A 15,136-nucleotide genomic window follows, 5' to 3' on the forward strand; every position below is an offset into this window, starting at 1 on the left:
GGCTTTAATGAGTCACTGCCTGTCACCTCTCCCCGCCCGCCGTCCGTCCGTCGGGGCCGGCCACCCACAGTCGCTCCTCAGACCTCTGAAAGCCCTCCCAGACGGGGCAGGACGGCCCGGAATAGCGGCCCGTCCCGGATATGTCGCAAAATGCTGCAAACATGAGGCCGATCTGGGCCTTTATATAAGGCCGGGTCGATCAACTATTTATGGTTGGCTGACGGGCCGAGATCGTCAGATGAGAAAGTCTGCCGATGGCGACGACCGTTTTGATGATCGCTGGGCCATTACTTACGCTGTCAGCGTGAGCGATTGCCTGGGCTTCTCCTCGCCACGCTAATTCACTAACGGCCCCAGTAGTTGTTCTGCGTAGTTCAAAGTCATTTCCGGTTGTTGCAGGCTAATATGTTTTCTTAATGTTGAAATTGCAAAGTTTTCTGTCAGGCGGATGCACAATTTTCTTAGCTTGCTGGCTTTAATTATTTATATATCAAAATAGCCGTAGTTCTTTCGAGATGACCACCGCCGTACCTTTCAATTCCGTTCATCTGATGAAATCCTTGTGGCAGAAACTAATGGATCGACTTGACTAGTCTACGAAACGCTTTGTCTAGTCATCTACGGATGGGCACGGGTCAACTGGGCCGTCCTCTGTCGCCTGCCGCTAATATCTCCAATGTTACAGTCTATTAGACGGGCTGGGACACATCTGACGTCACTGGAGACCTCTGACGTCAGACCGCCGCCCCTGAGCGGACAATTATTTCCTTCCGTACGTGCTTAGTTCGGCGAGGATTTGACGAGAGATGGCGCGCCTCCATCACTCGAGAGACAGGCGGGGTGGACGTTTTACCATCACAGAGGTGATCCCGGTTGAATGGCGTGGCTCGGAGTGGCTGGGGCGTCGCGGTGGTCAGTGGTGTGTGAAGAGGACCCGCCCGAGTTGACAGAAAGTCGCCTCAGAGCCTGCGCAAACGATGGACTGTACCGGACTGAAGGGCAGCTGCACCCAAGCCCTGTGTGGCTTCGGTGTGGCTTTGGAAGTTTCGTACCTGACTGACGTAGCTTTGTCTTTCCTTATTAATTCGAGTATGAGGAAGTTTCCGAGCTTTGCGAAATTATCATTTACAGCTGCACCACATATAATATGCAGACGATAATATTGCTCGTCGACTGATCTTATTTACGTTAAAACATGTGAAGCCTGTCTGAACTGAAGTAGTTTTGAATAGTAGCATATTCCTTGAGATTTTTAACAAGGACTTGGGTTCTCAAGGCTCTGGATGGGGCATAGCGCTGATCGGTATGCGCGGAAACATTTTAACTGTCGCTGAAAGCCAGCCGCGGGTGAATGGTGGCCGTTTGTCGGCCAGTTTTAGAGCTGAGCTGCGTAGTTCTGTGTGAGTTCTGAGCACTCGAGCACATGTGGGCACAGCGGGCCATTAGACACGTCATCGACACATGTTGGGGACTGGCGAGAGAGCAGCTGGGACGGGTCAAAGGGCCGCACCGGGCCCTCCAGCCCGCCGCTGGGGTGGGGTACGTCGGCTCGGCACCGGCTCGGCTGGTTGGCTGCACTGTGCTCCGTTGCGCGCCTGCTTTGTTGGCCGGCCGCTGTCCGCACCTCCTCTGTCCCCTGTCCCCCTGCCCTGCCGCCCGCTGTGTCAGCGCCTGCGCTCTTTGGTTAGCTCACGTGCCGCGGCCACCGGACCGGTCTGCATGGTTGTTTTGCTGCACCGCTCGGCCGTCAGGATCTCACGGTAGCCGGCCGAGGCCGCGCCGCCCACAACTCATGACGCCTTAGCTGTTGTTTTATCATTTGCTTGCTGTGCCGTGCGCCCAACAGTGTATAAGCACCGGGAATCGCACGTGTGTTTTATTTGGTTGTAATGTAACTATGAAATGACTTGAGATTATGTACAAATGCGTCATGTTTTAATGTGTTAGTGTTCAATTTATCGTGAAGATGCTGATGGTAGTTCCCATGATCAAAATTCAAACAGGCATTGATCAAAATTTTGCCGTAACTAATACATGCTGCATAAAGCAACAAGTTTAAACTTGTGAAGCAGAACTAAAGTAACACAAATATTTTGCCACTAAGAATTTGTTTTTAACCTTCAGACCAAGTCACGAACTCAGCCAACAGTTCAGCCTTAATCTGAACTATGAGCTGAGCCGTGAACTGAGCCGTGAGCTGACCACTGAGACGCGACGGTCGGTGTATCCGGCAGGGGGCGGACGCCGAGACACAGTCCCTGCCCTCCCTGTCGCCCTCGCCCTCGTCACCCTACTGTCGGCTTCCGTCGGCCGCCCGCTCCTGCGACCTGGTCCCCGCCCCCGCCCCCGCCCCCGCCCCCGCCCCCGCCCTGAGCCCGCCTGCCGCCACCACTGCGCTAGCTTCGTCTCCGATCGCTCCAGCTTCTCCTCATGTCGCCCCAGCTTCTCCCGCTATCGCTCCGGCTTCCTCTCCCTCCGCCCTGGCTGCCTCCCCCACCTTCCCGTCCAGTCCGATCTCTCCGGTGACGCCTCCCTCTCCGGCGCCGGAGCTCGGCTGGCGGCCCTACCGACCGACCCGCGGCTCCCCGTCCCCTCCCCCGCCTCCTCCGCCGCCGCGCCGTCCCCCGGCCAACGGCGCCGTGGCCACGGGCTCCTGCGGGGGCACGTCTCCTCCGAGCCGCCCGCCGTCCTCTGGCGCCGCCATGGCACCGTCCGCCAGCCCGCGGCTGTCGGTGCGGGCGGCCGGCGGCGCCGTGTCGCCGCTGTACCAGGAGATCGGCCCCGGGCCCGGCCCCGGCGGCTCGCCCCCGTCCGCCTCCCCCGGCACCCTGTTCCACCTCCGCTACTTGGGCGCTATGGAGCTGGACGAACGGCCCGGCGAGCGACGCCGGCGCCGCCCCAAGAAGGACATGGTGCAACAGGCTATCGCCAAAATCCGGGTAAGGCAGGCCGCCGCTGGTGTCCAGGAGGGTCTGATAGGAAAAGAGGGAGACGAATGGATGAGTGGGACAGGCTGGTTATATTTTTATAAATGCAAGTTGGTTGTAAGTGGCAGGACTTGGTGATAATGTCGCTAGACTCTTGTAGCGCCGATACTGAGTTCAGAACCGAGTCCGTCACGGCGAGCGGTCGGCTGGGGCGACGTGATGAAATAACAAAGAGTTCAATGATGACACTCTTGAGCCCCGAGTGGCATCGATGGCTCGGGCTGCTCACAATAGTTTTCCACTAGTGCAGAGCTCAGCAGGCGACGGATGGAACAGTTTCAAAGTACTGTCAATTGTGGATGTCGGTCGGAGCCGAAAAGCACCTGCCGCTGCGGGCCGGACCGGACCGGACAGGCCGCCGCCGACTCCCGTTCGGCCGCTGTCGCCACGACCCACGTCGACGTGCAGTAACGGGAGACGGTCGGTACAGCCCGCTGAGGCCTGAGCGGACTCCCCGCTGCCGCCGGCCCACACTGGGCCGGGGGTCCGGAAAAGTGCTAGAAATTATTTGTGATTGAGTTGTTGATCTCAGTGACAAGCAAACATGCTAAAAACGAAGTGGGGCTGCTTAACCCTCGCCGGACCTATTGTCGGACCCCCCACCCCCTCGGCCGGCCGAGGGGGGAGGGTTGGTACGACCACTTTTTGCCGTTTCGCCCCTAATGGAGCTAGACCCTCGCGGAAAAAAACAAGCGTGTGCGCCGTTTCAAGGCGGAACGATTGATACCCGATTTTAAGGTCCCAGGTCAACCGGTAACCTCTGAGGTGAAGTCAAAAAGCCCAAGGCAGGGTTTGGTTTTTGGCAAATAATTTCGCAAAAAATGGCCGCAGAGCAGCGATTTTGGCACCATCGTGTTCGCCTGGCTTAGGCGCGTCGAATGGTATACTTTTTGTTCGGGTGAGGTCAACTTAAGGTATTGACTAGAGTTGCAAAGTTTTCCCAATGGGCTGCTACCGGCACCGCCCCGCCCCACAAACATTTTCTGGGATACCGGCATGCTACCACGCCCCAAGCAAAAAAAACGCCAAATTACCGGCATACTAAAAAACCTGCATTCTTGATTCTGGCTTACCCCTACATGAGATGCCACATTTTGGCAATTTCAGTAACCGCCCCACCCAACAGCCACCCATTGTCCAACTTATTACAATTCAATAGCCTCTTAGTGTCCAAAGTTTGAATCATATGCTGATAATTTTTTGTGCAAAATCAAAAATACCGGCATGCTACCGGCAAGACATGCCAGATACCACGAAAAAACCTGCGGTAGTGAAAAATTACCGGCATGCCGGTAGTGCGGTAGGGAAATTTTGCAACTCTAGTATTGACCTCGAGTCAAGGTCAGTTCAGAGCCCATCAGGCCACGAACTTAATCGAAGGAGGTCGTATCGCATATCATTCGATTCGGGAGGTCTTCCCGAGTCCATTGGTGGCTTTCCCGAGTCGCTGGCTCAATTTGATCATGAGTTATTGACGAGAAACTCCTATGACCGGTGTGACGTCATAAATGACGTCACGGAAGGTCAAAAATGCAAAAGTAAAGCATCGGATCTTGCAAGGAGTGCACGAAATCACGATTCCGTGTGCTTTAGATAGTTTGAAATCATTCCATGCGCAAAAACAACAGTTTCCTTATTTCCCCATTCACTTTTAATGGTGAGGTCACGTGACCTCGAAAAGTAGCAGGCATTAGCAAAAATTGCGAGTAGGGCATGACAGAAAGATGATTGGTGGTTTGTATGGCATGGCCATTTTTAGCGGCTCGAAATAACATATCTCAAAAAGTCTAACTAAAGAGCAAGTTGTTGTTAATTATCACTCTTGTGCTTAGGGGTTAATAATGACTGATTTTTTTTAGTTTGGCCCAGAAATGTTGACAGCATTGTGTGCGTTGATCAATTCTGAGCTCAGGGACATATATTTTATTTAGATTATAAGCGTTTGTTTTTCACAACTTCCAGCGTTTTAAAGAGCGTCGGGCCTTCAGTAGAGCGGCGAGGTGACAATTGCCCCTACATCATGTGGTTTACTGGCGCATATCTCGAAAAGTAGCAGGGAAAAGCAGCAAAGCACCTATATGGAACAAAAGATGAGTAATCAGAGGCTAGTATAAAATGTTCATTTTTAGCCGCTCGAAATAACGTTTTTATAAAAGTCTAATCAAAAAATTGGATATGATTTTAAATTACGTCTTGCAGCTGCTTGCAAACAGCTAGCTTATCTTGCAGAAAAGCAATGCAATATGTCAGAATGATGTTGGCACAGTGAACAACAGTGCCCTGAACTAGTCTGACAGGAAATTTCGTTCAAAACGACGATTGGTCAACTAATAAATTACCACTTAAGTTCATCATTAAAATCGGTAAATGTGGTGCCCTATAGAGAGTCTAAATTGTCTTGTGTTTGGTGACAACTGACGACCTCAATTTTGACCTTAGGGCAAAACTAGCATCGGAATCGTATTCTTCGATCAATTTGGGATTAAATGATACCTATTTTGTTCATATTGCGGACAGTCAGTTTGGGGGAATTTCTAGCGCTTTTTCAGGCTGCCGGCCTACAGTGCGGCCCCCGTTCGGCCGCTGTCGCTACTACCCACGTCAATGTGCATTGCGCTGTAACGGGAGCCGGTCGGTCGCTAATGGCGGTGATCGGCCGCCGCGCCGCACTGTGTGCTCACCGCGGCAAAACACGATCAAACTACTGGGAAACCGACGAGGTACATATTTGGCTTTCGGTAAATATCTTTATGATGATTGCAGATCGTTATGATCATCATCATCATTATCGTTATTGGACCGGGACATCAATTGTTTGATTCGTAGGCTCATGATGGTGATATGATAACTGGTGTTATGGTGCATTTTTGGCTACTTACTATCCGTTAGAGCGATGTACCAGATCGATCCGCTTTTGAATCGGTGGCTCGTTTGCTAGCAATGCTAGCATGAAAGGGCTTTAAAAATAGAACAGTGAAATGCTCCGCTAAAAATGATGGTCTTGAGTGTGATAGTCTTCGTCATTTCATCTGATGAAGGGCTCATCATTCTTCATCATGTTTTATTATAATGCGATCGTTTGTGACGCGTCCCTCGCTGCGATGATCTACTGTCATCCCCGGCTCGAGTTTTGGGTACACGAAATGAGCACTCGATCTAACCACTGTAATCAGCGCTGATAAATTAGGCGATTTCCGGTTATTGCATTATCGTTACGAGCATCACAACGAACGTCGCCGAAAATTGGATTTATCAGAGCTTCAATCAAACCACAATCTATATGAATATATCCAATGGAAATGATGACGGAAGATATGGAAGATTTAGGGTAATCTGCGTGTGACATTATCCTGGTGATCATTTCACGGTCAATTTGTATGTAAATTGAGATCGAATCGCTGCGGACATGTGGCACTTTCTTCCTGTGGATGTAGTTAACTCCTACTGTTGCCTGGAGTGGCCTACATTTCACCAGGCACAGTTTTAGCTCTGCTGCTGTGACATCCTTTTTGCTCCAGTGTTTGCTGCTTTCTCTCCGTGCGGTGTGTATTTCTAGGCTCTGCTGTGTGTCTGACCAGTTCCTGTGCACTGTATAGTTGTTCAGGGTAGATGTATTGTGTCTTTACGCTGCTGCCGTCTCTGTCGTACTTACTGTGTTACTCCGTTACCAAGCCACTGCGTCTTTGAAAGCGGCTCTTCTTCCGCTGCCCTTGCCCATCTCTAATGTCACCGTACCGGCTAATGTCACCATACCAGCTCTAATGTCACCTCCACCCGTCTCCCCTGGCATTCGGTACAGGCTCTGGTGAGTTGGTGTCAGCTGCCGCGACCCTCAGCGAGCTCGACCGCCGCGTCGCACGGTCTAGAAGCGTTTTAATGCCTTTTGCACGGTTCTGCACAATGTAGCTCTGCTCATTCTGGGATGATTTTCTTTGTGTTCCCCATTCCGTCTGATTCGTGTTGTATGATTATTATCTCGCTATTCTGTTCACTGTTGCTGACCTTGATTTGATCACGAGAATGCGCATACATGGTGGTTTGAAGCAGCACTGAGACCATCGTCTCTTTTAAGCACATTATTTTCTCGGTTTTAAATATATTTGATTTTTCTTAGATTTGATATCCAATTATTTCACTTCGAATGCGGACCATATTCTCAATAACACTGCTCTCCTTAAATGTATTAATAGCTGCATCAAACACAATATGCTATTGCTGTTCTTCTGGTTTTGTCGCTCATATTTTTTACATATTCAATCCGAGTGTTTGGTACACGCTACGAAATACCGATCATTACGGTCCGCTGGTAATCGCACGCTCTCACTGTTCATGCGTGATCTGCAACTGCGCCGTACTGCTCCCAACTCTGATGGCGGGGACCGCTCGCAGTCCTAGCAGGGGTAGCAGGGGTAGGGGTAGCTACTACTACTACTACTACTACTCCATCGCTTGCCACGACTTCCTACCCTTCCAGTAGGCGAGTCCTCTGGGCCCAGGACTGACTCGCCGCCGGTCATTGTTCCCAGGTGCCTGACGGAGAGACCCAGCCGAGCACGGACGTCGACCTCTTCATCTCAACCGAGAAGATCATGGTGCTCAACACCGACCTCAAGGTCAGACTGCTCTCCATTCGTTCCGTTTCTATACTCAACAGAGGTTAAAGTTATATTCGCTACACGAAAATGTTTTCTGTCTGTAACTCTACCGTAGTGGGTCACGGCCAATCATCCAGCGCAGAATTGTATAAATGGCGAGCGTGAGCCAGGCCCATCAGCATGGCACGGTAATAATCAGCCAGTTACCGCTCATCTGGTGCCGACGCTTATATCTGGCACGGACGCTTATATCTAGCGCAGACGATCATCTGGTTTGGCGTCTGATCCGGACGCGCCGGCGGGGGAATAGGCGCGTTATGATCACCGCACTACGCCGTGGCCGTGGGGAGGTGGGGTACCGGGCAGAGTGGTCCATCGCGGCTCACTGGGACTACCATAGGACGCGAGGAGTGGGAGCGGTCCGGGATGGGTCATCGCCGGGCCAGGACCAGCGGAAACACAGGGACAGAGGTCGGACGGGTCACCACAGGCGCAGGGACTCGGGTCGGACGATTCGCTGCCCCCATAGAGTTACTTGACTGGTCATGAGATAGGCGAAGCCAATGGCGATGCATTTTCTCCCTTCACTTTGCGCTGTTCCGGCTTTGGTGCTTACCGTTAACACGAAATTGAACACTTCTCCAGTGGTCCTGACAACTCTTTCGGTCTCATGAATCTGTCAATAGACTCGATACATACAGTTCGACCGGTTGGCCGTAGAGTCTGATGAAAGAGTAAATCTCGATTGAAGGCGGAGCTTGGAGCGAACTTCCGCCGAAATTTAATCGCCGTCGTCGGAATGAGCCGAGAACCCTGAGACCTCATGACTTCATGGAAAGCCTTGTGTACGAGGGCGCGAATGAGTCTCGGCGGGTAATTTGTTCCGCAGCTGTCAGAGCCGGCCCCCGCCCTGTACCCGGTCAGGTATTGGCGCGGCCGGTCGCAGTCCCTGCTCATTTCCAGCCGGGCCGGGCTGCGGAGGCGTGATGAGCTCCCGGCGGGGGCGCGATGGCGACCTCCATGTCCGCCCGAGGCGCCGCCATGCTGCCGACCGGACATTGGCGCTGATTTACAGAGACAATGCCGCTAAATCACGGCGCGGCGCGGCCGCTGTCTGCGGCTCTGTCTCCGGCCCGGTGGGTCTGGAGGAGAGCCGACCCCGCCCGACCGCCGAGACTGTCCGCCGGCCCTGTTAGGCTGAAAGATGGATGGGGCAATTAGGGCAATAAAAAGTGCCCGAAGGAGGTGTCACTGGATGAAACCGGGATGAACTTCATCAATGAAATATATAAACTAGATGCCGGCAGCGCTCGTGCGTTGCCTTGGGCCAGAATTGGAGGAATGGAACTGAGTATGGACCAGTATGGACTGCAAAACCAACTGAAACATCCATGAAATGCTTGAAAGCACGTGAGATTCATGTGGAGATCTACCTACAGTAAGATATGAATTAACTGCACGTGCATAGTTCATGTCCTAGGCACCACAGTGCAGGCATTTCCATAACATCCTGTAGCGTGTGTCTAGTTCTATCAGTGTACCGACTTTTGTGTCGCTAGCTCGACGTTTCCCGGGATCAAAGGATCCATCGTCAAAACCGTTAACAGCCCCCCGCACGCGCAGCTTGCACCCCTCGGATATTATCTCGCCGGAATGTCATGACTCAATGCATTCTTCTTATGACCTGCAAGTTTTGAACCAGTTAGAGCTACCGTTTACCCTGCAGGCGTGGCAACGTACGAAGGGGTGCAATAGGCTTGCACGTGCATAGCTCATGCACCACAAAGTTTAGCTCAACCAAATGTGCACTGTTTTGGAGGCCTTGCCTGGGACTACCAATGAACCGATTTTGAGGTTGATAGATCAATATTTCTTTGAGCCAGAGGACCTCACGTCAAAACGGTTTTCCGCCCCCAGCACGTGCAGCCTGCACCCCTCGCAGACGGTGACCCCCCTGGAAACTGGTTCCAGGTGTTACCGATGTGTCCCGCCAGTATGGCTTTGCCCGTGACCTCGGGTTGACCTGTAGCCTTGACAAAAAATTTCGTGTCACCGAAACTTTGAAGCGGAATAGCATGTGCCACGAAACACCGAGCGAACCGAGGCCAGCACCAAAAGTTTACCTCGCCGGAGACGAATCAAACGGTCCCACTTTCGTCCCGATCGGTCCACCCATTTTGACTCCAGGTCCAAAAAAGCTTGGACAAACTCACTCACATACTCACATACTCACTCACTGACAAACAGGTTCAGCCGAACTTTTTTTCAGCGACCCGGTGGGTCTGGAGGAGAAAATATATAAATTAATTCTTCCCTCGTATCCACAGAATGCAAGTTTTTTCTTCTTCTTCCACTCGCAAGTCGCAGTTATGGCCTAGTGAAGCTTATTTTTCCACGATAACTGCCGTTCATGCAGTTGGGATTGTTTTGTTTGTTTTGTTAAATGTTATCAGTTTTTTATTGAACGATTATGCTTGCGCCGTAAGAATTGGATAGTTTCTTCTGCAGTCCATGGGCGGCGGTAGCTGTAACGCCTGATACCTAAGTATACTGCACCGCAAGGCTCGGATAGTTTCTTGCTTAGTCCATAGATGGCGTTAGTTGTAACGCCTAACGCCTGGCGTGTATGCTGTGCCGCAAGGCGTGAATAGTTTCTACCGCAGCTCATAGATGGCGGTAGTTGTTACGCCTGACAGGTATGCTGTGCCGCAAGGTTTGGATAGTGTCTATATAACGGTTCATAGATGGCGGTACCTGCAAGGCCTGATATAGGTATATGCTGCGCCGCAAGGCGTGGATAGTTTCTGTAATGGTCCCGAGACCCGAGTCCATATATGGCGGTAGTTGTAACGCATGGCGTGTATGCTGTGCCGCAAAGGTTGGGTAATTGCTACCGCTGTTCATAGATGGAGATAGCTGTACAGGGTGTCTCAAAAGTTCGTTCACAGGTACCAGCCATGCTTTTTTGTCAATAATTCTGAATCAACAAGAAATTCAACAGTCGAAATTTTGCATGGGCATTGGTGACAACCTTCCTCAAGCAGTCTCATTGTTTTCAAGTGCATTCGACCCTTCATGAGCTCACAAAAAGGGTTCACCTCTGACCATGGGTCAGGCACGAAAATGTAGGTTGCAAAGTCGGGTATGTTGTGAAACTCTCTGTTTCAGGAGTAATGGGAATGGTTAAGTCGGAAATGACACATGGCTAAGTGTCGGCGAGGATGAGTGCAACATGATGATCATCTCATAAAAACGATGGCTAAAATTTTTGAAGGACGAAACCATGCGAGACTAACGGCGTTTTGAACGACCCTCGCACGACAGCAGACTCGTGTTCCGGAAAGCAGCTGAAAATGCGGTCATAACTATTGAAAACTGGCAAGACGGTCACAGACAGAGGTTACCCATTTTCAAAAAGTGCAGGTCATCGTAAAATAAAGACAAATTATAATTTAAAATTGTTTATTATATCTATAACGCTAATTTTTGGGGACAATAACCCAAAAATCGTCAATGCCAAGGACACCTGACCCTCCAAAAGTGTCAGTTATTGTAAAATTTTATCTAACGAAGTTTCAAGAGGCAGATCTGCAGCGAATAATTTTCTTTTAAACACAAAATCTCGATAAAACCACACGATGGACTGGTTTGGGCCGTTTACAAAGCAGAACATCTCCCGAGGAAAACACTCCGCAACCGAGCGAAGGTCTTGGCATGGGGAATGACGAGCGCTTGGAATTTGCAAAATTTGCACAATGTGTCTGAGAAACAGACGTCCGACACATTCTGCTACCATATGATGCGAAAAATTTACTCCTGGCACTTCCCGTTTGTTCAGGACTGGGGTTGTTTTGAAAAGGAAAATGGCGCTTGGGATGTCGGCGCCAGTCATTCATGAAGGAGTTAGCGCCAGAGAATGCCTACAAAATACTCAAGAATGGTGTCGATGCAAGCTGTCGGCTTTCAGGGAAAATCAGATGTTGCCGGGGAGCTAGTCAAAACTAAATCCGACGCAGAAACTGCAGGGGATTCCCCTGCAAGAGCTTGAAAGCTGGTAACCTTTTATCAGCCTCCGGCAGCTGACGGAGCAACAAAAATCGGTATGAGCAAATATTTTTGGAGATACAGCAAAGGGGTTGGTTTCCAACCTTCTTAATCAGTTGTCAAAGCATGCATATTTGTCTGGTGTACACACAGACACCAAAACCTTATACTTTTGGCCGGTTCTTATATGCTTTATTGGCATGGGAAATGTGTGAACGAACTTTTGAGACACCCTGTAATTCCTCGTGTAGGCGTGCGTTCGACATCCGGATAATCAGGGATAATTTTCCGGGATCACCGGGATCACTCGGTGTTTTAAGCTGACACCGTGTACAACGGACATGACAACGAGTCAAATAGCCATGAGTGAAGCAAAATAAATCTAAAAATATGACCAATTACATCGGTGGTCTCTACAATACCAAATTATTGCCGGTGATCCCGGATAATTATCCCTCATTTTTCGGATGTCGAACGCACGCTAGCACCCTTTGAAGTTTGAACACAAGCTAAGCCACATCGTATGTGGATTTCGTACGTGTAAATTAATAAGTCTAATAATTGATATAATCTCCCCTGTGCAGGAGATAATGATGGACCACGCGCTGCGCACCATCTCGTATATCGCCGACATCGGCGACCTGGTGGTACTGATGGCCCGGCGCCGGGTCACTGCCGACATCACCAGCGAGCTGCACACCATGCCCAAGATGATCTGCCACGTCTTCGAGAGTGACGAGGTGAGACTGAACTCTGTGCGGGGCGAACTTTTACTTTATGTTTGCCGGGCAGGGCGGTCGGTTACTGGATTTTGCTTATTTGCGAGCCGGCTAGCTCACGTTTATTGCGATAGGCGTGCCACCTTAGTTGACACCCGTTCTCTTTTTCAGGCTCAGTTTATCGCGCAGTCCATCGGGCAGGCCTTTCAGGTGGCCTACATGGAGTTCCTCAAGGCCAACGGCATCGAGGACCACAGCTTCGTCAAGGAGATGGACTACCAGGAGGTGCTCAACTCGCAGGAGATCTTCGGCGAGGAGCTGAAAATGTTTGCCAAAAAGGAGCTGCAGAAAGAGGTGCGTCTCATCGGTTGTTTATCTAGCATTTGGCCGATAGTTGATACATTTTTAACGTAAAAAATGCTTTGAGCAACGCTACAAATACGGATGTGCAAAAATATAGCTAGTTTCTGAAGATGTAATCAATCTCTTTTCATACCGCACCGTACACATATAAGTAATGAATCGAGTTACTTGTTTCATTTTTGAAGCTGTGATGTCGTCCCTTCCCGTGCTCCTGCGTTAGCGACTGCCACCAGTGACTGTTTCCCCCGTCGGCCGCCAGGTGGTGGTGCCCAAACAGAAGGGCGAGATCCTGGGCGTGGTGATTGTGGAGTCCGGCTGGGGCTCGCTGGTACCCACCGTGGTGATTGCCAACCTGGCGCCGGCCGGCGCCGCCGCCCGCTGCGGCCAGCTCAACATCGGAGACCAGATCATCGCGCTCAACGGCATCAGCCTGGTGGGCCTGCCGCTGGCCAGCTGCCAGACCTACGTCAAGAACGCCCGCCAGGCCACCGTGGTGAAGCTGACGGTGGTGCCGTGTCCACCGGTGGTGGAGGTGCGCATCCGGCGGCCCGACACCAAGTACCAGCTGGGCTTCAGCGTGCAGAACGGCGTCATCTGCAGCCTGCTGCGCGGCGGCATCGCCGAGCGCGGCGGCGTGCGCGTCGGACACCGCATCATCGAGATCAACAGCCAGAGCGTGGTGGCCGTGCCGCACGAGCGTATCGTCAGCCTGCTGGCCACCTCGGTCGGAGAGGTGAGACGCTGAGGGGGGGGGGGGGCACACACACGACGGGGTGGGGCTGGGGGGCTGAGGGCCGGATAGTCATCATTTCAGGCCAACATGTTCTTTATCCGCACATGAATGGATTCACGAAAGCCGAATAAAACAGGTGTTTCTTGCATGTCGTGCTGCGCTGCCGGTCAGTTATAGGTACTGTTCAGCCGATGGCGTTTCCTGATCTGGCCCTCAATCCGTTTCAGATTCACATGAAGACGATGCCGACGTCGTTGTTTCGCCTGCTGACGGGCCAGGAGTCGCCCGTGTACATCTGATGCGGCCGGCCGGGCCCGTGCCGGGCACCTGATCCGCCGTTCCTACGCGCCTCTAGTCAGCCGCGCGGCCGCCGGGGGACCGGCCGGCCGGCGCCACATCTCTCTATATCACGGCCGGCGGCCGCCTGTGATACGTGACCGCGACAAGTGCCATACGCAGGGTCGGCCCGCTCCGACTCCGACTCCGACTCCGGCCCGACTCCGGGGCCGATTGTGGCCCAGTTGAGGCCGAGAGGCGCCGGCGCGTCCGACCGCCGCCGCCGCTGGTCGCCGGCGAGACGCCGCATTGTTTTCTCTGTTGGTTGGTGTGGGACCGTATCAGCGTATGTACGTTTGTGCATGTGTGTGCCCCTGTGCGTGTGAAGGTGTGTGCGTGTGTGCGTGGGCAGGCGTTGGTCAGGCTCGGAGAGGGCGCTGGCCAGGTGTTGTTTCCCGCCGAGTGGCGCGGTCGGCGCCGGCCGCCCGGGCTGCGGGGCGGACCGTTGGATACATTGGAAGTGATAAGTACAATGTGGCGTGGTCTGGTGCGTGTCCGAGTGCCGTCGGGCCGGCCGGCGGCGGCCGGCGGCTGTTGTGTGACGCTGTCATATCCAGGGAGCGGGGAGCTCCGCGAGCACGGGTCGCCGCGGCGCCGGCTCACACCGACCCCGCCGAATAGTGTGGAATAAACCCTATCGTTGGATACTCCAGGCGGTGTCTTTTTCTCTGCGCTCAATGCTGATATAAACGTTAGGGCTTAAACCAACGTCTGTGGAGACGCCTCGCGAACGTTCGCAGAAAAAAAGAACTGACTACGTAGCTCCTGCGGCGCACTCGATAGCCGTCGATACAAGATTACTTTGCTTGACAGGCATGGAGAAAATCGAGTTTGATAGCGGCGTGGCTTTGGCCCATAGGTGGGGGATTGTGCAAAACTGGGGTACCCGGGCGCAACAAATCCGCCGCCGCCCTAGCCGTGCCCTTGACCTCCGCCGTCTGTTGCGACTCCATCGGGCACCCACAGTCCAGCACAATTCTCCACATGCTTATGTCATTCATTGGATGACGAGAATCGTGGTTCCGGTTCCGGCTAAAATCTGAGCACGCTTTTCTTGGAAAGTTTTACCCGAAAGAGTGAATGTGACACCTCTACAAACTTGCGGCCAGTACCATGGCTGCCACGTCACGCTTATCGCTAAGGAAAGCCAGGTCATGAATATTTGATATGCCACTGAATCAACGATGAGAGGTGTCTCGTCTTCTCAGCTAGCCGGTGGAAACAAAACTGACTACATTCTGACATATTGATGGGTAAAAATCGAGGTCAATAATACGGTTCGTCGCCTGTTACCAAAAACTTTGCTATCATGAAGGAGAAATTTGTTGACAGAATATGGTAGCTCCACATGTGCGACAG

At 52.2% G+C, this 15,136-nt stretch overlaps 1 protein-coding gene across 8 annotated transcripts in view; it reads left to right on the forward strand.

The window, feature by feature from the left end:
- Positions 1-14,424, forward strand: part of LOC122366808 (protein lin-10-like) — a 29,275-nt gene extending 14,851 nt beyond the window's left edge. For 5 of the 8 annotated variants that reach the window (XM_043339412.1, XM_043339414.1, XM_043339417.1 and 2 more), the window contains 6 exons: positions 6,787-6,792; positions 7,514-7,600; positions 12,211-12,366; positions 12,517-12,699; positions 12,968-13,441; positions 13,669-14,424. In XM_043339412.1, coding sequence (XP_043195347.1) covers positions 6,787-6,792; positions 7,514-7,600; positions 12,211-12,366; positions 12,517-12,699; positions 12,968-13,441; positions 13,669-13,740 — 978 coding nt within the window. In that variant the 3' untranslated portion in view covers positions 13,741-14,424. The remainder of the gene's footprint in view (positions 1-6,786; positions 6,793-7,513; positions 7,601-12,210; positions 12,367-12,516; positions 12,700-12,967; positions 13,442-13,668) is intronic. The other 3 variants (XM_043339413.1, XM_043339418.1, XM_043339421.1) reach the window with 1 other exon arrangement.
- The last annotated feature ends 712 nt before the right edge of the window (positions 14,425-15,136 follow it).

The sequence above is a fragment of the Amphibalanus amphitrite genome, unplaced genomic scaffold (assembly GCF_019059575.1).
Source record: "Amphibalanus amphitrite isolate SeventyFive unplaced genomic scaffold, NRLGWU_Aamphi_draft 000832F_arrow, whole genome shotgun sequence".
NCBI classification, from domain to species: domain Eukaryota; kingdom Metazoa; phylum Arthropoda; class Thecostraca; order Balanomorpha; family Balanidae; genus Amphibalanus; species Amphibalanus amphitrite.